Raw genomic sequence first — 19,382 nt, 5'->3', positions numbered from 1 at the left:
CAAAACTTGCGCTTTTAAAGAACATAAGAACATAAGAAATAGGAGCAGGAGTAGGCCATCTAGCCCTTTGAGCCTGCCCCGCCATTCAATAAGATCATGGCTGATCTGTCGTGGCTCAGTTCCACTTTCCCGCCCTCTCCCCGTAACCCTTAATCCCCTCTCTTATCAAAAACCCATCAACCCGCGTCTTAAAAATATTTAGCGAGGCAGCCTCCACCACTTCAACGGGCAGAGAATTCCAGAGATTCACCACCCTTTGAGTGAAGAAGTTCCTCCTCAACTCCGTTCTAAACCGCCCCCCCTTTATCTTGAGGCTGTGCCCCCTAGTCCTACTGTCTTTTTTGAGCGGGAAGAGTCTCTCCACCTCTATCCTATCCATCCCATTCATCATCTTATACGTCTCAATGAGATCTCCCCTCATTCTTCTAAACTCTAACGAGTACAAGCCTAGTTTATTCAGCCTCTCCTCATAGCTCAACCCCCTCAACTCCGGTATCAGCCTAGTAAACCTCCTCTGCACTCCCTCCAAGGCCAAAATATCTTTGCGCAGATGCGGCGCCCAAAACTGCACACACTACTCCAGCTGCGGCCTCACCAATGCCCTATACAGCTGCAGCAAGACCTCCCTACTTTTATATTCAGTCCCCCTCGCTATGAAGGCCAGCATCCCGTTCGCCTTCCTGACCACCTGCTGCAAGGGATAGGCAAAATTAAATAGCCTTATGCCAAATTGGAAAAACTACAGTGTGGAAGACAGAAATGCAGTCTTGGAGAGCGAAGGCTATAGTGAGGGTAGCACAACTGCATCAATTGTGCCATCCTATCGGTGAAAGAAAGTTGTGGACTATCAATTAAGGTAATCCATCAGATCTTACGGATTCCATTCATTCACCAAGAAGAAACGAGCGCTCATAGTTATGCCACGTGAATGAATGAATGGAAGTCAGAGCCAAGTTGGTTCAATTATGTAAATCACAGGTTGCCATTCCCCCATAGGACTCCAGATGTCACATCAATGAATGGAATGCTGCTAACCTTTCTGTACGTGCTAGAGTCAGTCCCAGGGGTAACTTAGCACGAAGAACAATGCAATCTAAGGTGCCACAGCTTAGCTGCCCAACTTCCCCCACTGGTCTGTCTTGCACCTTGTACTCAGCACCCTTTAACCATTCTGGTCTTCAGCATCTCTTTTCAGTTCGGAGGCAAAATGAAAATAGAACCAGTACTTTAGGGAGCTTTTATATGAATCCTTATTTAAGGCAGGGTGCAAAGCTAGCCCTGTGTGCAGTTCCAGCAGGAGGCACTGCATGCGGGACAAGGCATGAGCATCAACAGGAGGCTGAGGAGCAGAGACCCAGGCTGCAGAGATGACTGGTAACAGCAAGAGTTTGTCATCCATCAGTCTCCATTCTCCAAGTGAGTGAGAGGCAGTGCAAGGCAAGGCTGTGATTGCCCCAAGAGATCTGGTCTGCTACATAAAGGACAATACAGCACAGGAAACAGGCCCTTCGGCCCTCCAAGCCTGCGCCGCTCATTGGTCCATCTAGACCATTCTTCTGTATCCCTCTATTCCCAGTCTGCTCATGTGACTATCCAGATAAGTCTTCAACGATCCCAGCATGTCTGCCTCTACCACCCTGCTTGGCAGTGCATTCCAGACCCCCACCACCCTCTGTGTAAAATAAGTCCCTCTGATATCTGAGTTAAACATCATCCACCCCTGCTCCCTCACCTTGAACCTGTGACCCCCTGTGTATGTCACCTCTGACCTGGGAAAAAGCTTCCCACTGTTCACTCTGTCCATACCCCTCATAATTTTATATACCTCTGTTAGGTCTCCCCTCATTCTCTGTCTTTCCAGGGAGAACAACCCCAGTTTACCCAATGTCTCCTCATATCTAAGACCCACCATACCAGGCAACATCTTGGTAAACCTTCTCTGCACTCTGTCCAAAGCCTCCACATCCTTCTGGTAGTGTGGCGACCAGAACTGGACCCAATACTCCAAATGTGGCCTAACCAACATTCTTTACAGCTGTAACATCAGACACTAATTTTTATACTCTATACCCCGTCCTATAAAGGCAAGCATGCCATATGCCTTCTTCACCACCTTCTCCACCTGTGCTGCCACCTTCAAGGATCTGTGGACTTGTACACCCAGGTCCCTCTGTGTGTCTATACTTTTGATGGTTCTGCCATTTATTGTGTAGCTCCCCCCTACATTAGTCCTACCAAAATGCATCACTTCGCATTTAACTGGATTAAATTCCATCTGCCATTTCTCTGCCCAATTTTCCAGCCTACCTGTATCCTGCTGTATTCTCCAACAATGTTCATCGCTATCCGCAAGTCCAGCCATCTTCATGTCATCCGCAAACTTACTGATCACACCGGTTACACTTTCTTCCAAATCATATCTATCACAAATAGCAGAGGTCCCAGTACAGAGCCCTGTGGAACACCAATGGTCACAGATCTCCAGCTGGAAAAAGACCCTTCCACTGCTACCCTCTGTTTTCTGTGGCCAAGCCACCTCCTTTTATCCCATGAGATTTAACCTTTTGCACCAACCTGCCATGAGGGACTTTGTCAAACGCTTTACTAAAATCCATATAGATGACATTCACAGCCCTACCCTCGTCAACCGTTTTTGTCACCTATTGCACATATTGTATATATTGCACATCCTCCCAGAAGATCTAACGCCATGTGGGTTTGAAGGTTTCCCCCTGTCAATGGCCCTGTAGGTGATGGTAGCGCTCAGTTTTTTGCCTCTAGTTCTTCCCAGGTAGCAACTGGGGACCTGTGTAACATTTCACAGTCAGTAGCACATTGGTGCATTCAAGAGGTGACCAGTGCCCTTCACGGGAAGGGCTGTCATTATGTGAAATGAAAACAGAAAATGCTGGCTATGAAACAGAGTTAATGGGCTCAAAATGTTAATGCTATTTCTTTCTCCACTGATGCCGCCAGACCTGCTGACTCTATTCAGCATTTTCTATTTTTAATTAACACTTTCAGTATCTGCAATATTTTGCTTTTATTGCCATTATTATTTGCTCTGAATGAGGATAGCTAGGCTCAGAGGTTCATGAACTTTACAACTTTCTCTGGTTCCTCAGTGCAGTGAGCAATAGACTGCACCCATCTGGCCATACAAGCTCCCAGGCAGAATTTTTTGATGTTCATCAACAACTGCAAGGCCTTCCATTCCATTAAGGTGTAGTTAGTATGCAAACATTGAAAACACATCCGGCACATTTGTGCACAGTACCCTGGGAGTTACCATGACTCCTACATCCTCAATCATTCTCACATGCCTTGGAAATTTGAGGGTCGGCAAGTGTGTCAGGATTGATGCTGGGATATAAGGACTGCCCACATAAATATTGGTTCATGACTTTGCTGAATCGACCTGAGGCTTCAGTTGAGGAAAGGTGCAATGCTGCTCACACCATCACACACTCTCTCAGAGCACACCATAGGACTTCTGAAGATGTGATTGAAATGCCTGCACTGCTCAGTTGGCTCTCTGCAATTAGCACTGGAGAGGGTTTGCTGCATGATTTGATCTTACTGTGCCCTACACAAACTGGCTACAGGAGGATGAAGGTGAGAAGATGCAGGAATCATGGGGGAATGCTGATGGAGGAGGAGATATGTGGGAGGCATGACCGTGGTATCCTCATGGCTGAAAAGTTCCAAGAGGATTAAAACTAAGTCAGATCATCAGGAGACATCTCTTCTAGCCCTTCAAGATGTTTTGTGACTTCTGAGGTAATAGCCACACCTTCACTGAGAGGACAGATCCTGCATTCATACTTGAGCCTCAAGTGCTCACGATTCACTAGGGTCAGATCTTATCTGTGACCATTGATATCCTGCTAATATGCTCACTCCGTCAACTTTCAGAAAGGGACAACAGTGATGTCCCACACCATGTATGGATACTCAAACTTCCATAAAAGAAGTCCAGATCAGTGTAGGGCTCTCGTCTTCGAGTGCATATCTTGGTTAAATGGGTGTTAGAAAGGTTGAACCTGAGAAGAAGAGGATTGTAAAGATTCAAACCAAAATGCTTTCACCTGACCATGATATTTACATACCCAACAAATCAAAGGAGATAGTCATTGACTTAAGGAAACATAGTGGAGGACATGCCCCTGTCTACAGAAATGGTCAAGTGCAACAGGCTTTTGGGTGTCCAGATCACCATAAACCTGTTCAGGTCCCCCCATGCCAACACTATAGTCAAGAAAGCCCAGAAATGCCTCTACTTTCTCAGAAGACTAAGGAAATTTGGTATGTCCGTTGCGCCTTTCATCAACTTTTACAGATGCACGGGAAGGCCTTGGCCTCGTGGTATTATCACAAGACTATTAAGCCAGAAACTCAGCTAATATTCCCAGAACCCGAGATCCAATCCTGCCACAGCAGATGGTGGAAATTGAATTCAAAAATAATATCTGGATTGAAGAATCTACTGATGATCATGAAACCATTGTCGATTGTCGGAAAAATCCATCTGGTTCATTAGGGAAGAAAATCTGCCATCTGGTCTACATGTGACTCCAGAGCCACAGCAATGTGTTGACTCCCAGCTGTCCTCCAAGGAAAACTAGGGATGGACAATAAATGCTTGCCAGCCAATGATGTCCATGACCCATGAATGAATAAAAAGAAACCTAGAAAGTATTCTTTCTGGTTATATTACAGCTTGGTATGGCTCCTGCCATATCCAAAGCTGCAGGAAAGTACAAAGGGTTGTGAATGAAGCCCAGTCCATCACTCAAACCAGCCTCTCACCCATTGATGCTGTCTACTCTTCCCACTGCTTTGGAAAAGCAGCCAGCATAATTAAGGACCCCAAGTATCCCAAATATTATGTCAGGAAAATTATACTAAAGTCTGAGGACACGTATCAAATGATTCAAGAACAGCTTCTTCCCTGTTGCCATCAGACTTATGAATGGACCTATCTCACATTAAGTTGATCTTTCTCTACACTCTAGCATGAGTGTAACACTGCATTCTGCACTGTCTCTGAGTGTGCAAGAAACAACACTTTTCACTGTATACTAATACATGTGACAACATAAGAACATAAGAAATAGGAGCAGGAGTAGGCCATCCAGCCCTTCGAGCCTGCCCCGCCATTCAATAAGATCATGGCTGATCTGTCGCTGCTCAGTTCCACTTTCCCACTTTCTCCCCATAACCCTTAATCCCCTCTCTTATCAAAAACCCATCAACCCGCGTCTTAAAAATATTTAGCGAGGCAGTCTCCACCACTTCAACGGGCAGAGAATTCCAGAGATTCACCACCCTTTGAGTGAAGAAGTTCCTCCTCAACTCCGTTCTAAACCGCTCTCTTTTTATCTTGAGGCTGTGCCCCCTAGTCCTACTGTCTTTTTTGAGCGGGAAGAGTCTCTCCACCTCTATCCTATCCATCCCATTCATCATCTTATACGTCTCAATGAGATCTCCCCTCATTCTTCTAAACTCTAACGAGTACAAGCCTAGTTTATTCAGCCTCTCCTCATAGCTCAACCCCCTCAACTCCGGTATCAGCCTAGTAAACCTCCTCTGCACTCCCTCCAAGGCCAAAATATCTTTGCGCAGGTGCGGTGCCCAAAACTGCACACAGTACTCCAGCTGCGGCCTCACCAATGCCCTATACAGCCGCAGCAAGACCTCCCTACTTTTATATTCAATCCCCCTCGCTATGAAGGCCAGCATCCCATTTGCCTTCCTGACCACCTGCTGCACCTGCAAGCTGGGTTTTTGCGACTCATGCACAAGGACCCCGAGGTCCCTCTGCACCGTCGCCTGCTGCAGTTTTTCGCCACGTAAGTAATAGTCCTTCCTACCATTCTTCCTACCAAAGTGGACCACCTCACACTTGCCAACATTAAATTCCATTTGCCATTTCCTGGCCCATTCGCCCAGCCTATCTAGATCCTTCTGCAGACTCTCCACACCCTCCGCACAATTTGCCGTTCCCCCAATCTTGGTGTCATCAGCAAATTTCGACACCATACACTCGGTTCCCTCCTCCAGATCATCTATATAAATGGTAAAAAGCTGAGGCCCCAGCACCGACCCCTGGGGCACTCCACTAGTCACCATCCGCCAATCCGAATAGCACCCGTTGACCCCCACTCTCTGCCTCCTATTTGACAACCAATCCTCTATCCACGCTAACACCCTACCCCCAACTCCATGTCCCTCGACCTTCTGCAATAACCTCTTGTGAGGTACTTTGTCAAACGCCTTCTGAAAATCTAGAAAGACCACATCCACCGGCTCTCCTCTATCCACCGCCCTAGACACATCCTCATAGAACTCTAGTAAATTTGTCAGACACGACTTCCCTTTAATGAAACCGTGCTGCGTCTGCTCTATCAAGCAATTCCCTTCAAGATGCCTCGCAATTTCCTCCTTAATGACAGATTCTAACATTTTACCCACCACAGACGTTAAACTAACCGGCCTATAATTCCCCGCCTTTTGCCTGGCACCCTTCTTAAACAACGGCGTAACATTAGCCGTTTTCCAATCATCCGGCACTTCCCCGGAATCCAGCGACGTCTGGAAAATAACCACCAAGGCATCCACTATCACCTCTGCCATTTCTTTCAGAACCCTTGGATGCATTCCATCCGGTCCTGGGGACTTGTCCACAATCAGCCCCTCCAATAATAAATCAAACCATTGGACAAAGAAATTTACAACGCAAGAACAGGTCTTTCGGCCCTCCAAGCTTGCACCAACCATGCTGCTCGTTTGAACTAAAACCCCCACTCTTTTGGGGACCATATCCCTCTATTCCCATCCTATTCATGTGTTTGTAAGACACCTCTTAAAAGTCACTATCGTATCTGCTTCCACCACCTCCCCCGGCAGTAAGTTCCAGACACCCACCACCACCCTCTGTGTTAAAATGTGCCTTATACATCTCCTTTAAACCTTATCCCTTGCACCTTAAACCTATACCCCCTAGTAATTGACTCTTCCACCCTGGAAAAAGCTTCTGACTATCCATTCTGTCCAGGTCCCTCATAATCTTGTAGACTTCTATCAGGTCGCCCTCAAACTCCGCCATTCCAGGGAGAACAAACCAAGTTTGTCCAACTTCTCCTCATAGCTAATGCCTTCCAGAACAGGCAACATTGTAGTAAATTTTTTCTGTACCATCTCCAAAGCCTCCACTTCCTTGTGATAGTGTGGCAGCCAGAATTGAACAATGTATTCCAAATGTGGTCTACCTAAGGTTCTATAAAGCTGCAACATGACTTGCCAATTTTTAAACTCAATGCCCTGGCCGATGAAGGCAAGCATGCCAAATGCCATCTTGACTATCTTCTCCACTTGCATTGCCACTTTCAGTGACCTGTGTACCTGTACAATCAAATCCCTTTGCCTATCAATACTCTTAAGGGTTCTGCCATTTACTGTATAATTCCCATCTGTATCAGACCTTTCAAAATGCTTTATTTATCTCACATTTGTCTGGATTAAATTCTATCTGTTATCTCTCTGCCCAAATCTCCAACCAAATCCTGCTGTATCCTCCTTTGGTCCTCATCGCTATCCACTATTCCACCAACCTTTATGTCCTCTGCAAACTTACTAATGAAACCAGTTTCATTTTCCTCTAAATTATTTATATATTGTAAATAGAATGATCCCTGAAGAACACCACTTGTCACAGCCCTCCATTCAGAAATGCACCCCTCCACTGCTACCCTCTGTCTTCTATGACCGAGCCAGTTCTGTATGCATCTTGCCAGCTCATCTCTGATCTCATGCGACTTCACCTTCTGTACCAGTCTGTCATGCGGGACCTTGTCAAAATGCCCTACTGAATTCCATTTAGACAATATGCACTGCCCTACCCTCATCAATCATCTTTGTTGCTTCCTCAAAAAACTCAATCAAGTTAGTAAGACACGACCTTCCCTTCACAAAACCATGTTGCCTCTTGCTAATACGTCCACTTATTTCCAAGTGGTAGTAATTCTTGTCTCGAAGAATCTGCTTCAGTAATTTCCCTACCATTGATGTAAGGCTCACCGCCCTATAATTATCTGGATTATCCTTGCCAGCCTTCTTAAACAAAGGAACAACATTAACTGTTCTCCAGTCTTCTGGGACCTCCCCAGTACCAGTGAGGATGCACAGATTTCTCTTAAGGCCCCAGCAATTTCCTCCCTTGCCTCACTCAGTACTCTGGGGTATATCCCATCTAGCCCTGGGGATGTATCTACCCTAATGTTTTTCAAGACCCTCGATAACTCATTTTTGATCTCAACATGACCCAAACAATCTACACACCCTTACCCACGCATCATCCACCAAGTCCTTCTCTTTGCTGAATACTGATGCAAAGTACTCATTTAATACCTCACCCATTTTCTCTGGCTCCACTCATAGATTCCCTCCCTTGTCTTTGAGTGGGCCAACCCTCTCCCTGGCTACCCTCTTGCTCTTTATGTATGTATGAAAAGCCTATGAATAGGGAGGAAATAGAAGGATATGGACTGAGTAAGGGCGGAAGCTTTTTTTTGGTTGGGATATCATGATTGGCACATGCTTAGAGGATCGAAGAGCATGTTCCTGTGTTGTTTTTTCTTTGTTTTTTGTTCTAACTGGGACTAAGCAGGTGGTTGGTCTCTAGTAGCCCTTGAACTGCTGGAGATCTGGGCTGGCCCTGTCTCCAGTTGCTGTGGAGAGTGTCTGTAAGACGTTCTCCAGAAAGTGACCCTGATTCCAACCTTGAGCTATGCCCCACTGATGATTCGGTCTCTGCACTGGTGGAGGGTGCAGCTGAGCACTGTTAATGGTTTTTCCAAAGCCCCCTTATCCTCAGACTTGATCCAGGGGCCCATAGAAGTGCTGGGCTGGCTAGCTGACCGCATCCTGCTTGTACCTGCAAATGACAGAAGGATGGTTTTAGTGGATGAGCTGAAACTGATTCTGTATCTTTTTCCCAATAGAGTAAGATGAAGAAAGAATGTCCGGGGTATGTGGGTTCCTTGATTATGCTGGCTGCTGGGAATGTAGACAGAGTCAATGGAGGCTGGTTTGTGAGATGGACTGAGCTTGAGCCTCATCAAACAGGGACAATGATCTCTGCTGTCCATTCCCCTGTCTGAGCTCATTCATGCTTGTGCGCAAGTTTGACCAATATGGAGACAAACGAAAGAGATGTGATCAGAGAGCAAAGCTTGGGCAAAATGTTTGGTGCACCCTATGTTTGGTGCACCCTACCCAGAAGGAATAGAGATTTGATTTGATTTATTATTGTCACATGCATTGGTATATAGTGATAAGTACTGTTTTTTGTGTGCTATACAGACAAAACATACCATACGTAGAGAAAGAAACGGGAGAGTGCAGAGTGTAGTGTTACAGTCATAGCTAGGGTGTAGAAAAAGATCAACTTAATACAAGGTAGATGATCCATTCAAAAGTTTGATAACAGCAGGGAAGAAGCTGTTCTTGAGTCAGTTGTCCTCAGACTTCTGTATCTTATTCTCGAAGGAAAAAGGTAGAAGAGAGTATGTCTGGGCTGTGTGGGGTCCTTGATTATGCTGGTTGCTTTTCCAAGAGAGCGGGCAGTGTAGACAGAGTCAATGGATGGGAGGCTGTTTGCGTGATGGACAGGGCTTTGTTCATGACCCTTTGTAGTTCCTTGTGGTTTTGGACTGAGCAGGTGCCATACCAAGTCTTGATACAACTAGAAATAATGATTTCTATGGGGCATCTGTAAACATTGGTGAGAAATGTAGCAGACGTGCCAATTTTTCTGCCAAATTGAAGTTCAAGCAACAAGGTAGATGGAAAGGTGTTGATATGTGTTTCCTGCAACTGAATATGTGAGATCCATGAAGAGAGTAGCTATTTCAGTAAATGATGCCATACTGAGAGTTTGATAGTGGAGGGGGCTGAGAGAGGACTTACCCTGATGGAGTGGATGAGATAATTCATCTGCTTCATGCACTGGAAAGATGACAGGCAAGCTCACCTCCTGCACAACAGTTTCCTGAACCGGAGAGGTTAGGTGAAGTCCACTGCTTCTTTGAGCCGTCCTTGCAGAAGAGGACGTGCGTTAGACCTGGGCTCCCTGAATTGGGGGCCTCAATGGCTCTGGTGCTGGAAGATTGTGCTACCTTCTACTTCAGGCTACTGACCTTTTTCTCTGTGGATTGCTGACATCCTGAATGGTTTGGTAAATACAATAAATACAAGAGAGTGATACGAGTGCACTGGACGGGTGTTTAAATATGGTGCTGGGACTTTCAAATCCGCTAGCTTACGATAGGCAGGTGAATCAGCAGACAGCCTGCAGGAGAGGTGAACTCACCTTTGCATAACTAATGAATAATTAATGAGGTTCCAAGCACCAAATCTGATGTAGGTCTCCCCCAGCCCCCAATATTTAGCACCACCAAGCCTCCTGCAGTTAGTCTCAAGGTTGGAGAATTCCACTTTCTGTTTTCTAATCTTTCTATCAAAGTTAATAGCTTCACATTTTCATACTTGACACTCCCTTGGCCATGTTCTTCTGCTCATGTCAGGACTCAGTGCACTCATCCTGTGGGTTTGGGAAGAAAAAGCACTCTCCTGTGACTTCAGGAATGAATTAATTGTAACTATCTTCAAGAACAAAGATGCATCATTTGGTGGAAACTCTCAAGGTATTTCCCTCTTGTCTATAATCAGGAAAATCTTGACACGCATTTGCCTCAGTTACCTACTTCCTGTGGCTAAGGAAATCCTGCCAGAAACACAGTGTGGCTTTAAGACCTTTTTCAAAGGGAACCTCTAACATGGTCTTTATTGCCAGATAAATTGAAGAAAACTATCAAGAATAACGCCAAGAACACTTCCATTCATTAATTGGCTTAACCAAAGCATTTAACTCAATGAATTGCGAGGCTCTAATGATTTGGATGGTCAAGAACCTTCATCACAACCCTGCAATTGCTTCATGATGATATGATTGAAACTGTCTTAAATGGGAGATCTGAAACCAACACCTTCAAAATCTTGCCTGGAGTCAGGCAAGGCAATATGATAGCCCCCACACTATTCACAATCACACTTGACAATGGCTATTTACCTCATCAAAGATCAACTGTTTGGTACCAGTAGTAAGTACCATTTGGATAGAAAACTAATCTTAGTTGCCTCTGTGCCAAAACTAAATTGACCACCACAGATCTCATAAGAACATAAGAAATAGGAGCAGGAGTAGGCCATCTAGCCCTTCGAGCCTGCCCCGCCATTCAATAAGATCATGGCTGATCTGAAGTGGATCAGTTCCACTTTCCCGCTTTCACCCCATAACCCTTAATTCCCTTGTCTATCAGAAACCTATCTACCTGTGACTTAAATATATTCGGCGAGGTAGCCTCCATCACTTCAATGGGCAGAGAATTCCAGAGATTCACCACCCTTTGAGTGAAGAAGGGTTTCCTCAACTCTGATCTAAACTGCTCCTCCTCCCCCTCCTCCTCCCACCAACCCCCCCCCCCCCCCAACTTATTTTGAGACTGTGCCCTCTAGTTCTGCTATCCTTTCTAAGCGGGAAGAATCTCTCTACCTCTACCATATCTAGCCCCTTCATTATCTTGCAAGTCTCTATAAGATCTCCCCTCAGCCTTCTAAACTCTTAACGAGTACAAACCCAGTCTATTCAATCTCTCTTCATAGGCTAACCCCCTCATCTCCGCTATCAGCCTGGTGAACCTTCTCTGTACTCCCTCCAAGGCCAAAATATCCTTTCACAAATGCAGTGACCAAAACTGCACACAGTACTCCAGTTGCGGCCTCACCAGTGCGCTGTACAGTTGCAACAAGACCTCCCTGCTTTTATATTCTATCCCCCTCGCTATAAAGGCCAACATTCCATCTGCCTTCTTGATCACCTGCTGCACCTGAAGACGGGGTTTTTGCGCTTCGTGCACAAGGACCCCCAGGTCCCTCTGTACTGTAGCATGCTGCAGCTTTTCGCCCTTTAAATAATAATCCCTCCTACTATTATTTCTACCAAAGTGGATAACCTCACATTTGCTAACATTATACTCCATCTGCCAGGTCATCGCCCACTCACTCAGCCTATCCAGATCTCCCTGCAGACTGCCTTCCACGCAATTCGCTTTCCACTCATCTTCATGTCATCAGTATATTTTGTTACCCTACACTCAACCCCCTCCTCCAGATCATCTATGTAAATGGTAAACCGTTGAGGCCCCGGCACCGATCCCTGTGGCACTCCACAAGTCACCAACTGCCAACCAGAATAGCACCCATTGATTTCAACTCTCTGCTTCCTGTTAGACAACCAATCCTTAATCCACGCTAACACCTTACCCCCAACTCCATGCACCCTAACCTTTTGCAGCAACCTTTTGTGAGGCACCTTATCAAACGCCTTCTGGAAATCTAAAAAGACCACATCCACCGGTTCCCCTCTGTCTACTGCACTAGTTACATCCTCATAGAAATCCAATAAATTCGTTAAACACGACTTCCCCTTCACGAATCCGTGCAAACCGTTCTTTTCTAGGTGTCTTGCTACTTCTTCTTTGATGACGGATTCTAGCCTTTTTCCAACGACGGACGTTAAGCTAACCGGCCTATAATTCCCTGCCTTTTGTCTGCTACCTTTTTTAAACAGCAGCGTAACATTAGCCGTTTTCCAATCTTCCGGCACTTCTCCAAAGTCCAGCGAATTTTGATAAATAATTACTAAGACATCCGCTATCACCTCTGTCATTTCTTTCAGAACCCTGGGATGCATTCCATTCGGTCCCGGGGACTTGTCTACCTTCGGTCCCGTTAGTCTATCAAGCACTACCTCTCTAGTGACAGTAATTGCATTAAGGACCTTATCTCCTTGGAGGGAGTGCAGAGGAGGTTTACTAGGCTGATGCCGGAGTTGAGGGGGTTGAGCTATGAGGAGAGGCTGAATAAACTAGGCCTGTACTCGTTAGAGTTTAGAAGAATGAGGGGAGATCTCATTGAGACGTATAAGATGATGAATGGGATGGATAGAATAGAGGTGGAGAGACTCTTCCCGCTCAGAAAGGATAGTAGGACTAGGGGGCACAGCCTCAAGATAAAGGGGGGTTGGTTTAGAACGGAGTTGAGGAGGAACTTCTTCACTCAAAGGGTGGTGAATCTCTGGAATTCTCTGTCCGTTGAAGTGGTGGAGGCTACCTTGCTAAATATTTTTAAGACGTGTTGATGGGTTTTTGATAAGAGAGGGGATTAAGGGTTATGGGGAGAGGGCGGGAATGTGGAACTGAGCCACGACAGATCAGCCATGATCTTATTGAATGGCTGGGCAGGCTCGAAGGGCTGGATGGCCTACTCCTGCTCCTATTCCTTATGTTCTTATGTTCTCCTACCATACTTCTATCTCTAATATTCGGCAAGCTATTTGTGTCCTCCTCCGTGAAGACCGACACAAAAAACTTATTTAAAGCCTCAGCCATTTCCTCGTTACCCACTGCTAAATCCCCCCTTTCATCCTCCAAGAGTCCAACATTCACTCTGGCTAGTCTCTTCTTTATATATTTGTAAAAACTTTTACTATCATTTTTTATATTTAGAGCTAGCTTAGCTTCATACTCTATCTTTCCTTTATCGCTTTCTTAGTCATTCTTTGTTGTCTTTTAAATCTTTCCCAATCTTCTAATTGCCCACTATTTTTAGCTGCTCTGAATGCATCAGCTTTTAATACTCTCCTTTATTTCCTTCGATAACCACAGCTGGTTATCTCTTCTCTTACAGTCCTTCTTTATCATCGGAATATATTTCTGCTGAGTATCGAAAAAGATCTCCTTAAAAATCCTCCACTGTTCCTCAGCCGTCCTACCAACCAATCTGCACCCCTCATCATCTACCGTTTGCACATGATGGCAGTGTCATTGGCCACTCTGCACCAGATTTGCAAACAACATTTTGATCTCTCCAGTTCTACCAACAAGGAGTGTTGTCAAAACAAAACTTATATATTTACCTACACCCAGTTAGCCAGATTTTCCACCCTTTGTATGATGAAGGAGAGACTCTGGAATATGTTGAACACTTCCCATATTATGGAAACCACCTCTTCCAACAGGCCACCATTAGTGAAGAGATCCAATACTGAATCATCAGCACCAGCTTGATCTTCTACAAACAAGCGAGTGTTTGACAACAAAAACTTCTGCAAATCAACAGAAGCCCTGGTATGCAGAGCAGTTGTTGCCAACTTATTCCTATGCTGCAGTGAGATTTGAACTGTATATCAGTGACAAGTAAGAATAATAAATAAATTATTATTTATTTATTGTTACTGTATATCAGTAATACCTGTCATATTCTCCAGATTCTGTCGAAGGCTATTGAACAAATGCTAATGTCTTTGTTAAAGCCAGTGCCACAAGCATTCAGGCAAAACTGCAAAATCAGTTTCCATGGACTGAACACCATATCCAGATGGTCAAAAACTGTTTACCAGACCAGTCCTGTTCTGTCAGTTGTCAAATGACCAACTTTCAACAAATTGCTTCAAAGATATTCTGAAGCTCTTCTTAAAGCATATTGGATCATTAACATTATTGTCTAGTAGTAGCTTGTTATCAAGTGTTCAGAACAGTCACAACTTGTCCATCAAGCTGCAGGATGCTTTGAATCACAACGCCTTAATCACAAGTAGAACAGCTGCAGGGAAGGGAAAAAACAAAGTTTCTTGTACTCTAGATCCCATTGCATTATGGACTGTCTGCCTCATGTGCCCAAAGATATGCAGGTTGAGAAGCGGCCTGTTCTGTTACATGGCAGAAATTCAGGACCCTGAATTGATGTTATCTTCAAATTGAGGGACATCTATCGACAACTCCATTTTCTTCCCAACTTGTTTACACCCCATTGAAGAATTTTCTCAGACACGGGGAGGCAGATTTTGATGCAGTAAGGGTAATTAAGAATGTTCTTTTATACTTTCTTTTATCCCTGTAGTTTCAGAAGAACTACAATTAGATTGCTGGTTCTCTTGTTCTGACAACACAAGATGCCTAGAACAGATAGTCTCTGAATCTTGGAGCACGTGAAGGCCGCATCAAAATCTGCCCACCTTTTGGAGGTAAATTTGGTCATGGGGCAGGAAGCGTCTTGTGCAGTGGAAGGAGAGGAGAAAAAAGTCTGAGAAGTGGAGCCCTGAAAAGAGGTCCCAATGTCATTAACCCTTTCTCCATCTTCCCTTTCAAGACCTAACTGCATTCCCCTGCTAGCCAAAAGCATAAGAGCACTTGGCTGCATGTTAGTGTGATGTTCAGCAATGAAGGCAATGCTTTGTTAGATGCTTTGTAAACTGGCAAAGAAACAGTACTCCAATTGTGGCCTAACCAGTTCCCTGTATAGATTCATTTGCCTCCTTGAATTTATAATTAGTGCCCCTATATTCAGCGCTTAGGATGCCTTTTTTTGATCTTTTCTGCCTGAAACTATTTTTTAAGATCTGAATCTAGATCTTTCTGTTCCTCTCTGTATTGAGAATTTTTATCTTATTAGGGTATGTTTCCATTCTGTCCTTTTACTAAAAATGTGTTGACTGAATTTCCGACGTTTCTTCAGTTCATGAGTGTTCATTGTTTATCAATTCTCTAATTCATATCATTAGCAAATTTTGATATTCCTCTACACTTGTGTCCATTCATGTTCACAAATGATATGAACCTATTCATCAAAGTTACTTCACGAACTTGTAACAGACACCTAGGAAGACAAATTTAAAACATTAATCTCATTCTTCACTTTTATTTTATTTTTTTATTACAGACTGAAGCTGAGCTTGCAAGAAATTTTCCTGGAAAGCGAGTGTCCAGTTCAAACAATACTCCTATTCCTCGCCTGCCTTCCAATCCCTCAAGAGTAGATCGTTTAATTGTTGATCAGTTACGTGAACAAGCTAGGGTACGTTTCGTATTAGGAGTGTTTATTTTCTGTTTAATTTTTTATCACAATTTGTTTTTGTTGTTTTGTCCATTCACTCAGGCCTTAATTAACATTCAATTTTGAATTATTTTGTAATTATAGGAAGTTGATTTTAAAATAAAAATTTCAATTAAAGTAGGCACAAAGGAATATTAGGTATGCGCTAAACATGAAGGTCTTAGGCTGTACCCAACCACCCAGTGGCTATGCAGAGAAAGAATAGGGAAGCAACCTGATGATAGGCCACTAATATTGTATCTTTGAAATGGATACGAAAGAACAATCCTAGACCAATACATAACAACCTTCTTCATTAATTTTTCCTTTCCTTTGTGTTGCCACAAAACTGAAGAAATATGGACACAAATTTATTACTTCTAGTAGTACAATTTGTAAACATTTAATAACCTTTTTAATATTCAATTTAAATTTGGCATTGGTTTCTCTATTTTAGAATCCCTGCAGTGCAGAAGAGGCCATTCGGCCCATTGAGTCTGCACTGACTCTCTGACCTAGGCCCTATCCCCATAACCCCACATATTTACCCCACTAACCTATACATGGGACACTAGGGGCAATTTAGCATGGCCAATCCACCTAAACTGCTTTCAGTAGACCATGCAGGAGAGAAGCTAGGAAAACTGCTGAGATTCTGCCAAAACAACAGAGAAATACTAGGAGTTGTGAGAGGTTGCCTTTGTGATGATGTTTTGCTTTTTCCTTCAACCGTGTCGTCATCATCTTTACAGTTTTGAAAATAGGCACCTCTGTAAGTTTCTGGCACTTATAAGTGGCTGTTTAAGCATTCCACGTTGAATTGCATATAATAATAAATTAGTGAGTCTGTGGGACCTTTCTAATAAAATGGAATATTCTGATTCCATGAATCTGACTCAAGAAAACCTGATGTGACCTGCAGATTTTCTTTCCAGGGACACAGGTGCTAAGAGGGGTCATGCAACCTCAAAAACCGTGCGAAGGCATCCATAGGCGATGCTGGGTGCTGAAATGGCCTGGTTTTAAAGGTTCTCCTTGATGCTTTGGAACTTTGTCCCAGTTGTAATAAAAACAGCCTTCTAGCTTTCATCTCCATGACTCATCCATGTCTCCTCATGCCTCTGTATGTACCACCATGGCCCTTCTTACCCTCTATGCCAGCTCATGTTCCTCTTCCCATCCTCATGACCCCTCATAACTACCATGCGAACTATGCTCCACTACCTACCTTTATGGTGCCTCATCCACCCCATTCCAACTTACCCCCCCCATGCCAACATAGTGCCAACTTATGGCCAGCATCCTTTGCCTTTACACTGTCCGTGCTAACTGACTGAGTATTCCCCATGGACAGACCTCAGGAATCATGCTGACATGAAATAAAGTTCTAAGTATCTATTATAGACTTTACTATATTTTTAAAAAACACTATGATTGATAAAAGCCTATCCAATAATTTAAAATCTCTTCCAGTATGTAATCCCGTTATTCAATATTTGTATTCATAGCCCCACATCAAAGACAGCTAATCTCATTAAGACCATTTGGAGTTGTCAATCAAACTAAATTTACAGACCACTACTGTGATCGTGATAGATTGTGGAAGCAGCAAAGCTGGGTGGGGAGGTGGAGGCGTTGGGCTGGTGAAATTATTATTAGACGATTAATGTAGAAAGTCAGCTAATGTTCCGGAGACTTGAGTTCGAATCCTGCCGTGGCAGATGATGGAATTTGAATTCAATAAAAAAATCTGGAATTAAGAATCTACTGATGACCATAAAACCTTGCCGATTTTTGTAAAAACACTAATGACCTTCAGGGAAGGGAATCTGCCATTCTTTCTCGGTCTGGTCTAGTTATGAGGGGTGGCACGGTGGTTAGCACTGTTGCCTCACGGCACCAGGGACCCGGGTTCGATTCCTGGCTTGGATTACTGTCTGTGTGGAGTCTGCATGTGCTTCCCATGTCTGCATGGATTTCCTCTGGGTGCTCCAGTTTCCTCCCACATGCATTGGTCATGCTAAATTCTCCATGGGTGTACCCAAACAGGCACTGGAATGTGGTGTCAAGGGGATTTTCACAGTGACTTCATTGCAATATTAGTGTCAGCCTACTTGTGACACAAATAAGTAAACTTTATATGTGACTCCAGAGCCACAGCAATGTGATTGACTCTCATCTGCCTTCTGAACAATGATATCTAGGGATGGGCAATAAATGCTGGCCAGCCAACAATGCCAATGTCTCACAAATGAATAAAAAGAAAACTATAATAGCATTCAGTCAATGTGAACAATAAAAGAACAAAGGAAATTACAGCAAAGGAACAGGCCCTTTGGCTCTCCAAGCTTGCACCGACCATGCTGCCCGACTTAACTAAAACTTCCTACCTTTCTGGGACCATATCCCTCTATTCCCATCCTATTCATGTATTTGTCAAGATGCCCCTTAAAAGTCACTATCATAGCTGCTTCCATTGCCTCCCCTGGCAATGAGTTCCAAGCACTCACTACTCTGCCTCGTACATCTCCTTTAAATCTTGTCCCACTCGCCTTAAATCTGGGCTCCCTAATAATTGACTCTTCCATACTGGGGAAAAAGTTTCTGACTATCAACTCTGTCCATGCCTCTCATAATCTGACTTCTGTCAGGTGGTCCTTCAACTTCCGTCGTTCCAGTGAGAACAAACGAAGTTTCTTCAACCTGTCCTCATAGCTAATGCCCTCCATACCAGGCAACATCCTGGTAAATCTTTTCTGTACTCTCTCCAAAGCCTCCACATCCTCTGGTAATGTGGCAACCAGAATTGAACACTATATTCCAAGTGCGGCCTAACTAAGGTTCTGTACAGTTGCAACATGACTTGCCAATTTTTAAACTCAATACCCCGGCCAATGAAGGCAAGCATGCCGTACGCCTTCTTGATTACCCTCTCCACTTGCATTGCCGCTTTCAGTGACCTGTGTACCTTGTCACCGAGATCCATTTGCCTATCAATACTCTTAAGGGTTCTGCCATTTACTGTATATTTCCTGTCTGTATTAGATTCTTCCAAAATGCATTACCTCACATTTGTCCGGATTAAACTCCATCTGCCATCTCTCCGTCCAGGTCTCCAATTAATCTATGCCTATTGAAATTTCCATCCATTGAAATTTCAAGCATCAATTTTGCTTTTCAGCTGCACACTGGATTTTTTTTTCAACTGTTAAAGGGCAAGGAAGTTAAATAATTTCACAGCCTGACAGTTCCACAGACTTTATCCAATTTTTACACACAATCGTGTCGACTAACAATCCCAGAGGGAACCTGACCCCTCCCAAAAGGGTATCTTACCTCTTTAAATAACTCCAGCTGGTTCAGATCTTTTCGTATGAGTCATGTTTCAG

At 44.1% G+C, this 19,382-nt stretch overlaps 1 protein-coding gene across 4 annotated transcripts in view; it reads left to right on the top strand.

Annotated features, from left to right (window-relative positions):
- LOC145359003 (meiosis-specific coiled-coil domain-containing protein MEIOC-like) overlaps positions 1-19,382 on the top strand; it is an 82,474-nt gene that overhangs the window by 47,841 nt on the left and 15,251 nt on the right. For all 4 annotated transcript variants that reach the window (XM_080213374.1, XM_080213364.1, XM_080213381.1 and 1 more), the window contains one exon: positions 15,841-15,975. In XM_080213374.1, coding sequence (XP_080069500.1) covers positions 15,841-15,975 — 135 coding nt within the window. The remainder of the gene's footprint in view (positions 1-15,840; positions 15,976-19,382) is intronic.

This window comes from Carcharhinus amblyrhynchos, chromosome 2 (assembly GCF_965287045.1).
Source record: "Carcharhinus amblyrhynchos chromosome 2, sCarAmb.v2.hapA, whole genome shotgun sequence".
Lineage (NCBI taxonomy): Eukaryota > Metazoa > Chordata > Chondrichthyes > Carcharhiniformes > Carcharhinidae > Carcharhinus > Carcharhinus amblyrhynchos.
This window is presented reverse-complemented; position numbering and strand designations above follow the sequence as displayed.